Genomic DNA, 13482 nt, shown 5'->3' with positions numbered 1-13482 from the left:
TATATGTTTGTCTATGTATTCACACATGTATCATGTTTCCGGTTAATACAATTCTAGCATGAATGGTAAACATTTATCATGATATGAGGAAATAAATAATAACTTTATTATTGCCTCTAGGGCATATTTCCTTCAGTCTATGTATCCACACATGTATGAGTTTCATATCAATACAATTATAGTATGGATAATAAACGATTATCACGAACAAGGAAATATAATAATAACTAATTTATTATTGCCTCTAGGGCATATTTCCAACATGTTCAATGGGAGATGCTTATTGAAGATGCTTAGAGAAATAAACCAGGCTTTTCTTAAGCACCGGTGCTTACTTGTACAGGATAGACGCTTAACTAAGCGTCTATCCTGTAAAAGTAGACACCGGTGCTTAAGAGAAGCCTGGTTTATTTTTCTAAGCATCTCCCTAATCATATCCCATTGTAGAAGGCCTTAGCCAACCAACTATTGCAAATAACTCGTTCCTTCGTGTGTCGCTCTTCGTCTTACCACACATCATGTCTTCCGTCTTCGCTACGAGCCACCGGGCGGCTGCCACCGGCATTCTGTTTCTGGCCGCCGCCATGCATCAACACGTCGCAGGAGCCGCACCAGCTGCTGCCGTCTACCACGTCGTCGGAGGCGACCCGGGCTGGGCCGTGGCCAGTGGCGGCTCCAAGAATTTGCAATTGGGTATTCATGTGCATTCATTTTGCCAAAATCATTGCTGTTTTTCGAAAATTGTCACTTTTTTGCCAAAATCAACACTGTTTTGTAAAAATTATGGGTATTCACATAAATATCCAAGAATACCCCTAGCGCCGCCCATGGTCGTGGCCTCCGACGTCCTTGCCTGGTCGGCGGGCAGGCTCTTCACGGTCGGGGACACACTCTGTAAGTCCATTCCACCCGTACGAATCGCGTTAAAAAATCAGCATCTTTCGATTATGTTGGGTTCTATGGTAGGGTGCGTCGACTGTAAATTAAAATTTTCCTACACGCAGAACAACATGAACATGCTACGGAAGATGGATCACGGATCGTTATCACTAGACGCGAAGTGCCGTGCAGCGGAAGAAGAGTTGGGGCAGCGCGTCCGCGTGGATCGTGTCCTCCTCGTCCGATCTCCCTCGAACAGCCGATCGTCCGATCCCACGTACAAGTTCGCCGGAGCGGCGCAAGTGCACCGCCTCTAACGGTATTCGCGTGTGCAGGAGGAACGTCGTGCGGCGGACTGCTAGGTCCGATCACACAATCGGCAGCGAGTGGAGGTGGCTATTCGCAACACATGCAAAACCTAATCGCAGCGCCGAAGCGATCAACCGCATGAGTGTGCCGCACCTCCACTTTATATAGGTGTTCGTCGCAGGCTCAACACTTGGGCCTCCCACGGACTTAAAGCCCACAAGTCTACTCAGCCACAATCCGAATACAGTTCAGATCACATCCGACCAGTGTCCTCGGATCCGACCTCGTAGGTTCCTTCCCTTAAGCGCGCGACCCCTTAGGTTCAAGTCGGCTTAGTCACAATTCCGATCACCTCCGACCTGCACGGTTGGTAGCGGCCTCTAGCAAGGCGTGCGGACCACCAAGCAGACTATGAAGCTGGTTAGGCGAACCTGTACAACGTGTCACACTTTTGTTCCCTTTGTCGCACGATATATGTTGTCGGGCTCAAGGCGAGACTGTCATCCTTGTGCTAGCCCGACCTCTTTCTCGTTCTAGTGATGTCGACCACTATCCGGATTATCTCATAATCCTTGTCGCATGGCCATGCTTATCCTGGTCGGATCACACGAGGGGCCCAGAGTATATCTCTCCTGATCGGAGGGGCAAATCCCATCTTGCTCGACCACGTCTCGCAGCATGGGTCTGGACAAGCCCGAAAACTACCTTTGTACCCAGTCACGGAGTAGCGTTTGGTTGGCCCAAAGCAAGTCTGTCACCATCCCGAGTACATGCGTCAGCTCAGGTCTTAGGACATAGAACGTATTTTGTACTAGAGACTCACAGATGACATATCACTGCGTCTCATAGTTGGGTCTGTCCGACTTGGACCTTATCTCGACTCGGATCCGACTACGTCGAATCTGACCAGACCTTTCCAAGTCCATATTATCCGGTTAGCATCCAATGCTCCATGGCTAGTGAGACCGAGCCATCGGCCGTGTCATATGCTAGTCTAGTCGGCTGCGCGTTCACTCAACCCTTTCAATTAGGGACCTTTTAGGACAGTCATCATACAATGCATAGTCCCACAAACAAGTCACGTACTTGCTGATACACATGATTAATAATGTCCAAGGACTATCTTTATTTATAAACACATAGAAAATATCTCCAACAGGTTACACGATAACTTGGCTTGTTTGTGCTGTCTGGGCGAGGCTCTAACACGATAACTTGGCTTGTTTGTGCTGTCTGGGCGAGGCTCTATGTGGAGTGACGTGTGTGTGGGTATCTTGTGGGTGCCGCTTAGCGATTTGTGATGGTTTTTGTCTGAATTTTTATTAATTAATTGGACAACTCTCTTCCGATTAATTAATAGATGATGCAAATCTTTTGTCTTCGTTTCGAAAAATAACTTGGCCTATCAATCTCAGGTTTCACGTATGAGCCGGCGGAGGACGGCGTCGCGGAGGTCACGGGCGAGGCGGAGTTCGGGTCGTGCGAGGCCGGCGACCCCATCAGAACGTACACGGACGGGCTCAGCAGGGTAGGCCTCGACGACGAAGGCACGAGGTATTTCCTCAGCGCAGACCCCGCCAAGTGCAAGGGCGGGGGCTGAAGCTGCGGGTCGACGTGCGGGCTACAGTGTCAGTGTCGCCACGGTCGGAGGACCGAGCTGCCGCAGCGGCGCCCGCGCCGTCTGCGTCAAGTGGCACCCAAGCTGCGGCACCGCTCTGATGCGCAGTGCGTTGTGTCTGGTCTCCGTGTGGTGCTTTCTGTTCCTGGGTGCATGAACACGACGATCGTGCTGTGTTTGATCGGGTTATGATGGGGAACGCCATGATTATACATATGTATGGCATCCTGTAAATCAATCAAATCAAATCAAATTTAATCAAAACCTTAGCTAAATCAAAAAAAAATCTAGCCTTCCCCTACCCATACCTAAATCAAATCATATCTTACCAAAACCTCGACTAAATCAAAAAGCCTCTTAGCCTTCACTTACTCATACTCAAATCAAAATAAATTACCAAAAACTAGAATATGATAGGTATAAGATTTATGTCAGACATGATTAATGTTTAACCATTAGATTCGCTAGTACATGTAACGACTTCATAGCTCAATGTCAGACGAGTTGTACTAATATAACATTACGGTGTTTTCACTTTGGTTCATTTCATCACCTTCGCATGGATGCAGCCAAGGTAAAGCTCTCGTCTCCTTTGCACAAGTTGATCATGACGGCAAATGTCATTATTATGACGCAAACGATCCAGTCCCCAGTCAAAGCATGTCTAATTACAGCATCGCAGATTAACACGGAGCAACAGAACGAATCAGCTAACTAGAAACGCATAATGAACCACATAAAGTACAACAACCTCACGAGGCACCAAGAGGCTCCGGGCATCTGCATAAATTCAAGGGAAACCCGTGTCATCAGAAATGAAGAATGAGCTGGGCGATGCCGACAAACTGGTGTAATAATAACCTATCTGGTGAGCGTGTTTCATTCAAGGGGCAAACCAGTCAAGAACACAGATATAAGGATTTTAAGAGAGTTCGGGGTGCAGAACAAACCTCGACGAAAATGGTTGTCCATCACTAATAAATCTAAATAGGTGATCCAGGAGAATGAAGAGAGCATGGCTAATCACTGATGCTAGCTGATCTACTGGTGCATCCTTCATGCCCCCCATCTGTTGAAGATTAAACATAAAATCAGGTACAAATTGCGAAATCTGAAAGGGTTTAGCAATTACAATTTGAAAAGGCAGATGGGGGTATGACATTTGTTTGCTACACTAGGTCTCATCTGTGAAGCACATACTGGACCATGAGGATTCAGTTAGGGCACGGTTGCATCATAAGATTCTAAATCAGCTATAGAAACAGCCAATTTTGAGTAAATTTTCCACTATGACTAAAACATATACGGAGTATTTATTATGATAAGTTAATAACTGGTTGGATTAGAAACGCACCTGCAAAAGTAAATTGGATGCAACCCTAATATCTGAATCTAGTTGTTGTCTTCTCTTAGGGCCGCACTGCAACCCACAAGGTCACCCTCCTTAGTCTCCTGACTGCATAAAGCTTCATCTGTGGCAGGTAGCACCCCATTTGGAATTAACTGATGGTTGGTATGATGATCTGACATTTTGCTGAAGTCAGACTTATCTATGCATGCCTCTTCATGGCGAGGTTCTCCTACTCCATTTTCAGTTGATCCATCTGCTAGTTGTGTGTGATCTGCTTCTATTCCAGCATCGATGGTCATCTCCACATCTTTCACTACAGATGTCGCTTCAGATTGGGGCTTTTCTTCAATACTAATGTTGCTTTTTTCATCCATTACTGATGTCATTTCCACATCTTCGATCAATTGTGGCTCAGAGGTTGCCCGAGTTCCAGTATTATCTTCACCAGTGATTTTTTCTTCCATAGCAATGTTGCTGCTTTGACCTATGGGGATTCCAGTGCTGGTAGTCATCTCTACATCTTTCATTGTATGTGGTTCAGAGTTTGCTTCAGTGTGGGCTTTCTCTTCCGCAACAACAGCTCTACCTCGATCTATTGGTTTTTCTGTGTTGTTAGTAATATCCACATCGTTCTTTGTATCTAGCTCTGGCTCAGAGGTTGCTTGAATCCCCTTATTATGTTCACTACCAATATTGCTTGCTTGATCCACAGGTGTCACATTTTTATTAACCATTTTCACAGCTCCGCCCAGGTCTTCGGACTGTGCTTCAGACTTGATCTTCGTATCAGCAGCAATAGCAGAAGAATTATCTGGACAATTTGCCCTAGAAGTGACTGTAGATTGCTGCCCATGAAAGGTATCATTGGGTGAATCCACAGAGTGCAAAGATAATTCACTACCAGCAGTTAATTCGCATCCTGTACTGCTGCATGATTGCTCATTCAATTCCATATCATTAGAGGAGGTTTCAGCATTATTAGCATTTCCTTTTGCAGGCCCGGAGATAGAAGCTGCTTGTGATTGCGAGAGATCAGTAGCAGCATTCAGAGCCAATACAGGACTGTTGTGTACAGTGTTACCAGTTTTCATGGAGTTTGGCTTGATAATATTTCCATTTGCAGCAAGCCCTTGGTGATTTCCCTTTGCAACCGTATTTTGCCCCACTCGCTGAACAGAAAACTGTGCTCCACCAACAGGTGGACCAGACTGTGATGTTACAACAGTTCTTGTAACCTTGCCATATTTCGGTGCAAGGGGTTTACCTTTGCTCTGTGCTACACATGTTGGACAATGCCAGTCAGCTATAGGAACACCTTTGTTGCCATAATGCTGAAGGCACTTCAAGTGTGCTCCCCTCTCACAAGCATCACAAACAAGCAGACTGTTTGCATCCATGACAGCAACTTTGCATATTTGGCAGTCCAAACGAGCTTGCATATACTCAGTTGATGGTGGAGTCCAGCTAGGATGATTAGCAGGTTGTTGCAGAACATTTTGAACACTTTTCGCTATTGCATTGTGGTTGGCAAAAGTAGGTTTTGGAGTAACAGAAGACGCTGTCCCTGGTGTAGCCTGATGCCCCATAACAGGGTTTACGGTTACCTTTGTGTCCTGATTTTTCACGACCTGATTGTTACTCGCAGCAGCATTTGAATTGGACCTAGCAGATGTATCGTGAAACGGTTTGTTCAAGTGGCCAACAGTCGCTGCAGCAGTGGGCAACACAGCCAAATTAGTTTCTGAGCTAGGAAAACCAAAAACAATCACACATACCAAGATTATTTTTAGACATGGGAGGAAGTAATGGTGTGAAACTGAGTACGAAAGCACCTTTAGGAATAATTCTCGAGTAAAGTTTTAAATTCTATATGAAGAGTAGCTAGACAGTTTCAGTTATCCATAACCATCATATTTAAGGAGTTGACAATACAAAACATTTATGTAAAAGTAAAATCATAGGCAAAAGCAAGACATCGTTCCAGAACCAAGCAAACATGTTACAGCGTTTAATCTACACTCTAGAAAGAATGGTATTCATGAGCTAAAAACATCAAGTGTTTACTTAAAGAATGAAATGCTGTAGACAAGATGATGGAGCGGTACCTCGTGTTAAATTCAAAGGACCATTAACACCTCTTTCCGACTTAACATGTGGTTGACCAGTTTGGGGAAGTGCAACAACTGAATGGTTGGTAGCTGGCTTTACAGGAGATGATCCATGCTGTTTCAAGGCCATTACAGAGGTAGAAGTTACTGGGGCAGTAGTAGGCGAGGCTGCAGCAGCTGGTGGAGTCCTATGAGATCCAACAGCAAACATGGGAGTCCCATGCGGCTGGAATTCAGCTGTTCCACTCGAGACAGTCGTTTGAGGTGTGATTGCTGTTGGTTGAACTGGAGATTCCTTGACTTCTTCCATCTATATAACAAAAGAAGGTAGCCAAAATGATCCCAGATATATATTGTGTTTAGCATAGACCAGAAATAATTCAAATGAATTCAGCAGCTAGGATTATTAGTTAATCTCATAACAGTTACTAGCTAGCCAAGCAATACATAATCAGTAGATAAGAAAAAAAATCCATATCCAAATGACCAAGTTAAACATCGCTGTGCTTTAAAGTACATACACTCATATACACACAGTACAGTAAATGACATCACAAAGATAGAAGCAGTAAACTTAACAGAGGTAAATTAACAACGAGACCAAAGTCACAGACGTTAATTTTAGAACCCTGAAAAACATAAAGCTAAATATTTACCCACTTTGGCTCCCGAGCCCTAGTGCACTTGTTATCTTGGCCATCTGCTGCTATGTGAGATGTCAAATCAACGCTTGTACAAGGCCTAGTACTAAACCGTATATGTTACTGTATTTCTAGTTCTCTCCTTGTATTTCTCTCTGCCACTGCCAGGGCCATTAACTAATATCCGAGAACACATGTCCACGTAGCACTGCGTATCTGAGTATGCTTGCAAGGTATTATCACGTAGGCTCCCTAGTTGCCTACCTAACATAGCACGTGCTTTGTTACTTGTTCTTTTTTAATTCATTATTCCAGCAATTCAATTTTTTCCTTGCTATAATATCTCAGAGATAATTATTTTTGGAAATAATTGCTCATCATAGTAAAAATTATATTACTTTCCAAATTTAGCTATTTGTTATTTTTTTCATTTGTACAATTTCCTACAGTTCATCATATAACTTATTAGTATGATTAATGCTTTGCGCACATTAAATTCCACCCAAAGCAATGCTTAATTTAGCTAATTACGTGTCCCACGCAGCTACCCTTCAAAAGAAATTGTAATAATTTTGGTCAGGTAGAAAAGAAAGGATCGGGTCCGGAATGTTGATATACATGATAGAGCTGGGGTAGCACCAATTGAAGAGAAGCTTGTCCAACATCATCTAAGATGGTTTGGTTTGGGCATATACAACGTGCATAGCGGAAGGATAAAGCATGCTGATGATATCAAGAGAGGTCGGGGTAGACCAATGATATCAAGAGAGGCCGGGGTAGACTGATGATATCAAGAGAGGTCGGGGTAGACCGATGATACCAAGAGAGGTCAGGGTAGACCGGTGATATCGAGAGAGGTCGGGGTAGACCAAACTTGACATGGGAGGAGTCCATTAAGAGAGATTTGAAGGACTGGAATATCACCAAAGAACTAGCCAAAGACAAGGGTGCGTTGTACGTGGAAAGTAGGGACGACAATGGCCTTTGGCCCCATACCTGCCAAACCCATGGGGATTTCATCTATTAGGGGGTGGGGATTGGCAAAAACCTTCCCCATAGGGATATTTACCAAACTAGTTTATTCCCCATAGGGTACGATGGGGATGGGGACAATACCCTCTTCCCCATACCCAATACCATCGGTAACCCGCTTTTTAAACATAACACTTGGACCATGTATATGCCTATATATACACAATGCGGTCAACCCTAACAATTTCACAAACAAATTCGCAGAACAACAAAAGCCTTGAAAAACTTTAACCCTACCTTACCTCAATCTCCGCCATGACGAAGAAGTCAAAATGGACAAGATTGGCTGCAACTTGGACAAGGCAACTCCGTAGCACTAGGTCCAAAGGTAACACATCGTCTTATCCGGGCGTGTTGCTGCCTTACTCAGGAGAGTGGATTTTTGGAACCCGGGTGTATTGGAGGACTTTATTTTAAATACTTTGAAAATCACATTTAAAAAGGGCAACCTGGTGCATGTAGCTCCCGCTTGCGCAGGGTCCAGGGAAGGGTCCGACCACTTTGGGTCTATAGTACGCAGCCTTTCCCTACATTTCTGTAAGAGGCTGTTTCCAGGACTTGAACCCATGACCTCATGGTCACAAGGCAGCAGCTTTACCACTGCGCCAAGGCTCCCCTTCGAAAATCACATTTAAAGTTTCAAAAAATTCTGAGAAAAATTCTACGTCATCATATGGATGTATATTACACATGTGTAAAGTTTTATGATGAAATAAGTAAATATGCGACCTATACAAAAATGACAAAATGGTGATTTCCAAATAGTGAATAATGCATGCACTGTTCATCTTTCCAAAATCACGATTTTGTCATTTTTGTGTAACTCACATGGTTACTTATTTCAGCATCCAAATTTACACATGTGTAATATACATTCATATAAACATGTTGATTTGTTTTCAGAATTTTTTGAAACTTCAAAATAGCATTTTGACACAGTTCAAAAAATAGGGCTCCAATGCACCCGGGTTCCAAAGTGACTTTTTGCCTTACTCAGCCACTACCCATTCACCAGCTAGAGTGCCTGATTATATTCATATATGATTATTATTTTTATGGGGAAAGGGGGAACCAATGGGGTCCCGTTCCCCAATGGGGATGGTATGGGCATATTTCATCCCCGGTCATGTAAATGGGGATGGGATAATTGGTAATAGATGGGGATGGGGATGTCAGGGCCCCCAATAGAGGATTGTCCCCATTGCCATCCCTGCGTGGAAGTTAGCTATCCACGTGCCAGAACCATAACTAGGCTTTGAGATCTTATGGGTTTCAACTCTAGCCTACCACAACTTGTTTGGGATTGGAAGACTTTCTTGTTGTAATAAGTTTGGTGTAGACAAATTAGAGGAATGTTGGCTTAAATGAATCAGAACAAGCCTTCTACAATTGGACTGGTGGATTCTTATCATTCCATTTTTACACATCCATGATTTTCGATAACTTTTTTGCGAGGTTAAACATAATAGCCCTGTATAACTTCTCATTTCATTTGTACACATCCATTAGAACTTTGCTTGCTTACCTTTTTTGCGAGGTTAAAAAGCCAGTATAATTTATTTACGTGCCAACATCACGATCAAAGTGTCATAGCTGAGCCCCATGGTTTTTGAGTCACGACTCATCTGAGTCACTCCAGGGTAGCGACTCGGAAAAAGTCGAGCCTGCAGTTGCGACTAGTCGCGACTCGAGTCGACATTTTTTTGCGACTCATCGACTAGTCGACAACTAGTCGCGCGACTCGAAAACCATGCTGAGCCCACCTATCTCGTGTATGCACACATCACCCGCTGATGAAATTAATATCCATTGTGCACGTCCTGGACACACTGAAACACGCTGTTTTCCTATACATATCCCTTGTATTACTATTGTATACTCCCATATATACTGATTAAATAACCATTTTGGCACAGATCACAAGTCAATGTCTGTCGGACAGGATTCCAAGCACCAGTGTGCTCGGGAGCCCAAAATCTGATGCATAAATATTTGCTCAATATATGTGCATGAAAAAAGCAGCTCTATTAGCATGGTCACATCACGTGCTGGAATATCCGGACAGAAAAATCATAGGATCTTTGACTCGGCTTATGATTTGGACCAATCAGTTTGTAGATGTTACCATAGAAGGCACTCTGCAGCCTTTACCGTGGTAAAATGATAATAACGGCTAGATATCCCTACCCCGGGTTTTCTTCCTGTAGTTATTTTTCAAGCGTTTCAGATCCCCCCCCCCCTCTAACAGTCTTAGGAGAAAGCGCTCTTGAGCAATGACGGACTAGTCTGATGAATGGGGGTACAGCTCTGCAGCCCCTGATGTTTGTGTCAGCGATGATACTCTGACGAAGGAAGACCAGGCGAGTGAGGCAGGAAGGAGTGTTTGAGCCTCGCGCGCTCATTTAAAAGAAAGAGTCCAGTGGACCAGACAGTGATGGTGGGCTGCAGCCCAAGTCAGGGAAGGCACCAGCCAAGAGTATAAGGATGACTGTATGGTGTTTGGCTAGTTTCAGCTTTCGAATTAGTTCAGCCCCTATTTCCGTTTCTTGTATGTTTCTTGTATCTGTCTCTGAACTTCCCCTTCCCCAAGTCTCTCTCTCTCTCTCTCTCTCTCTCTCTCTCTCTCTCTCTCTCTCTCTCTCTCTCTCTCTCCAGACTCAATTCTCCAATGTATCCCAAATTATCTTACCTACAGTGAAGTTGTGATCCTAAATCGGGTTTTGGGATATCACAGTTTGTAACCACAAGGATAGTGATGGTTTAGTGGACAAGATGTTATTACCATACCACAATTAGTGTTAAAGCCTTGAGTAAGCAATTGGCGTGCGGCTGTTCTGCAACTGATGCTTCAAACATGTTATGCTTTTTTTCTAAGCTATTTTAGTTGCTGGCGCATGATTTTTAATACCGTTTAGGTAACTGAACCTTTTTGGTTGGCATATCTTAGAATCATGAATACATCAGATATTAGAGACGACTGCCAGCCATTGGCAAAGCTTGCACCCCGCTCGGCCAAAATCCTGCCTCCCCCAATGCTCATGAGAGCAAATAAAATCCATCGAACTAAAGTACAACAGGAGTGAATGAACTATATCGAAAAATCAGCAGACATAAAGCAGCATCCACATGGTAATACTCATAGCCTGTGCTTGTACGAGCATACAGACTACATAATTTTGATAGACGCGAGCAGCCTCACATCGACATCGACATCACCAAATTTCCCCGATTCCGGTCACTAGTACGACTTTGCCACAAGGCCAGTGAACTGGTAGGAAGCGAGAATCGGGAATCCACAAACCTTGCGCTTAGTAAGCGAGAGCTTGTCGGCGATGGAGGCCTTTGGCGGGCGGAACCCCATGGCGGCGGGGTCCTTGGCCCTGTTGAGGCCGAGATCCTCGACGACGGCGCGCACCGCCTCCCCCGGGAACAGATCCTTGGGCCGCGTCACGCCCCCGGCGACGGCGGCGGCCAGCCTCTCGCGCGCCTCGGCCGCGAGCGCCCGCTCCGCCGGCGTGGGCTCCCTCCCGCCCCGCATCTCCCCGGCGGCGGCCAGCACCATGACGATCTCCGCCACCCGCCGCATCCCCGCGCCGTCGTCCCCGCGCCGCCGCTTCGCCGGCGCCGCGCGGGGCGACGCCGCCGCGGCGTCCCCCATGGCCGCGCGAGGGGGTCCCGGAGCAAAACCCTAGGCGGGCCGGGCGGCAGAGGGGGCGCCCCGAGGAGGCGCTGGGGGCGGAAGCTCGCGGGGAATTCAAATGGCGCGCCCGTTTGGCGCTTCAATTAGACGGGGTGGGGGTTGAGAGGCGTGGCGGTGAGATGGCCGAAGCGGAGGAGAAGTTTCGGGGGCGACGGGGCGGGGGCGATGAGAGGGGATTCCCTTCTAGTCGAGCACCACACCAGCGGAGCACGCAGAGTTTCCGTCGGCTTTTTTATCTGAGCCTTTCTCTTCTGCGTGGGGATTTCTCGGAGCGGTGCGGTGGGTTGGTGTGTGTGGGTGGGGTACTGGGGTCCGGGGTCGATGGACGGCGTGGATGACAGCGGAGGGTTTGGAAGGTCATGTCGATGACGTTGGTTTGGCTTTTTCCGGGATGACGCTGGTTTCTTTTTTCCTTTCTTTCTTGGACCCGTTTATCCGGCGAACCTTTGCTCAGGAGAAATTGCCAGCGAACGCCCGGTTGCCATGGCAAAATAATTAAAATTGGCATGCATTTTCTAGGGACTTGTCATGTATGAAATGAAAATTTGCCATGTTTGGAGAAAAAAATCATGCATTTGATCACGATCCGACGGTTGTAAGGTTGTTCGTTGGGAGCACCCTCTTAGCAAATGTTCTTCATTTAGATGTACCTTTTTTGGAGGGGGGTAGGCCTTGTCAAATTGAGGAGGTCTGCCCTCATAGTGTGCTAGGCCTTATCGAACTAGAGGCTTTAATTTGTTTAGCACCCTTAAAAAAGTCAAGTCTTTCTTTGTTCGAAAAATATAAGATATAGTGCCTTGATTAAGAAATAATATTATTTTGTTTAGTAAATATCAAGGTGGCGTAACTATAGAAAAACTCTTTTGATTTTCTCACTCAAACATGTCTTAGGATTTAAAGACGATTAAAATTACACCAATGGTGCCCACCTACCAGGTGTCACCTACAAAACAAACAACCGACATGAACTTGGTAAACTCATTATTTCAGATCAATTTCTAAATCAACTAATTATATCGTGTTCATACACATAATTTTGAGATTGCCAAAAATAGCTCAATTACACAACATATTAGCTTTACTGAAAGTGTTCTGAGCATAGTCGTCTATTCTGCGTCGCCGCCCTGCACTGAAGGCGTCATCGGCGTGCGCCCGTTTGTGAGAAAGTGAAGGGGGAGAGGGAGAGAGCGAGGATATATGGGAGAAAATATGAGAGGGATGGCATACCTTGATCTAGTCGTCGTCCATTGTTCTAACTCAAAGGGCGTCGTGTCAAGAGAAATTGAGATGGGTGGAATCGAGATGGGAAGGCCGGAGAGGCCAGATCTAGAGAAATCAGGAGGGGCGTGGTAATGGAGTCGTCGGAGGGAGGGAAAGGGGAAGGGGCTTCGATGTGCTTTAGTTAAGGGTGAGAAGTAAGTGAGCGAGTGGGTGTGGTTGGCTCCATCCTCCACATTTTGTCTGTTTCAGAGATATTTTAGAAATATTGGATACCATGTCCTTCCTCGTCCCTCTTATCCCCAAACCGAATAGGTGGCATTATCGCAGTCCAGAGGGATAACTGCTTCTCCCGCAGGAGTGGTTGGGATCCCCCAAGCGTAAGGATGGTGTAGCCTAGCAGCAAATATTTTCCACGGTTAGAGAACCAGGGTTATCAATACAATATGTCACCTAGCAAAATAAAGTGAGCGGTACCTGCACATAAAACACACTTGTCCCCAACACGGCAAGAGGGTTGTCAAGCCCCTTGTCTTGCTAGTTTCAATATTAAATGCAAGTGATAAAGATAGTTGATAGCAAAGTAAAAAATGCAACGGGGCAGCAAAGAATATGTTTGTTTTCAG

General features: G+C 45.4%; 1 protein-coding gene and 1 pseudogene across 1 annotated transcript; one reads left to right on the top strand and one right to left on the bottom strand.

Annotated features, from left to right (window-relative positions):
- Positions 1-518: 518 nt before the first annotated feature.
- On the top strand, positions 519-2963 carry LOC119321267 (annotated as a pseudogene).
- A 263-nt stretch (positions 2964-3226) lies between these two features.
- On the bottom strand, positions 3227-11611 carry LOC119322505 (PHD finger protein At3g20280-like). The gene is made up of 5 exons (XM_037595989.1): positions 11240-11611; positions 6263-6575; positions 4161-5865; positions 3757-3875; positions 3227-3586 (listed from the first exon to the last, which is right to left on the bottom strand). The coding sequence occupies exons 1-3, from the start codon at positions 11594-11596 to the stop codon at positions 4199-4201; spliced, it is 2337 nt and encodes a 778-aa protein (XP_037451886.1). The 5' UTR covers positions 11597-11611; the 3' UTR covers positions 3227-3586; positions 3757-3875; positions 4161-4198.
- Between the last annotated feature and the right edge of the window lie 1871 nt (positions 11612-13482).

This window comes from Triticum dicoccoides, chromosome 6B (genome assembly GCF_002162155.2).
Source record: "Triticum dicoccoides isolate Atlit2015 ecotype Zavitan chromosome 6B, WEW_v2.0, whole genome shotgun sequence".
Lineage (NCBI taxonomy): Eukaryota > Viridiplantae > Streptophyta > Magnoliopsida > Poales > Poaceae > Triticum > Triticum dicoccoides.
Note: the sequence above shows the minus strand (reverse complement) of the source record. Positions and strands in the feature narration are given on the sequence as shown.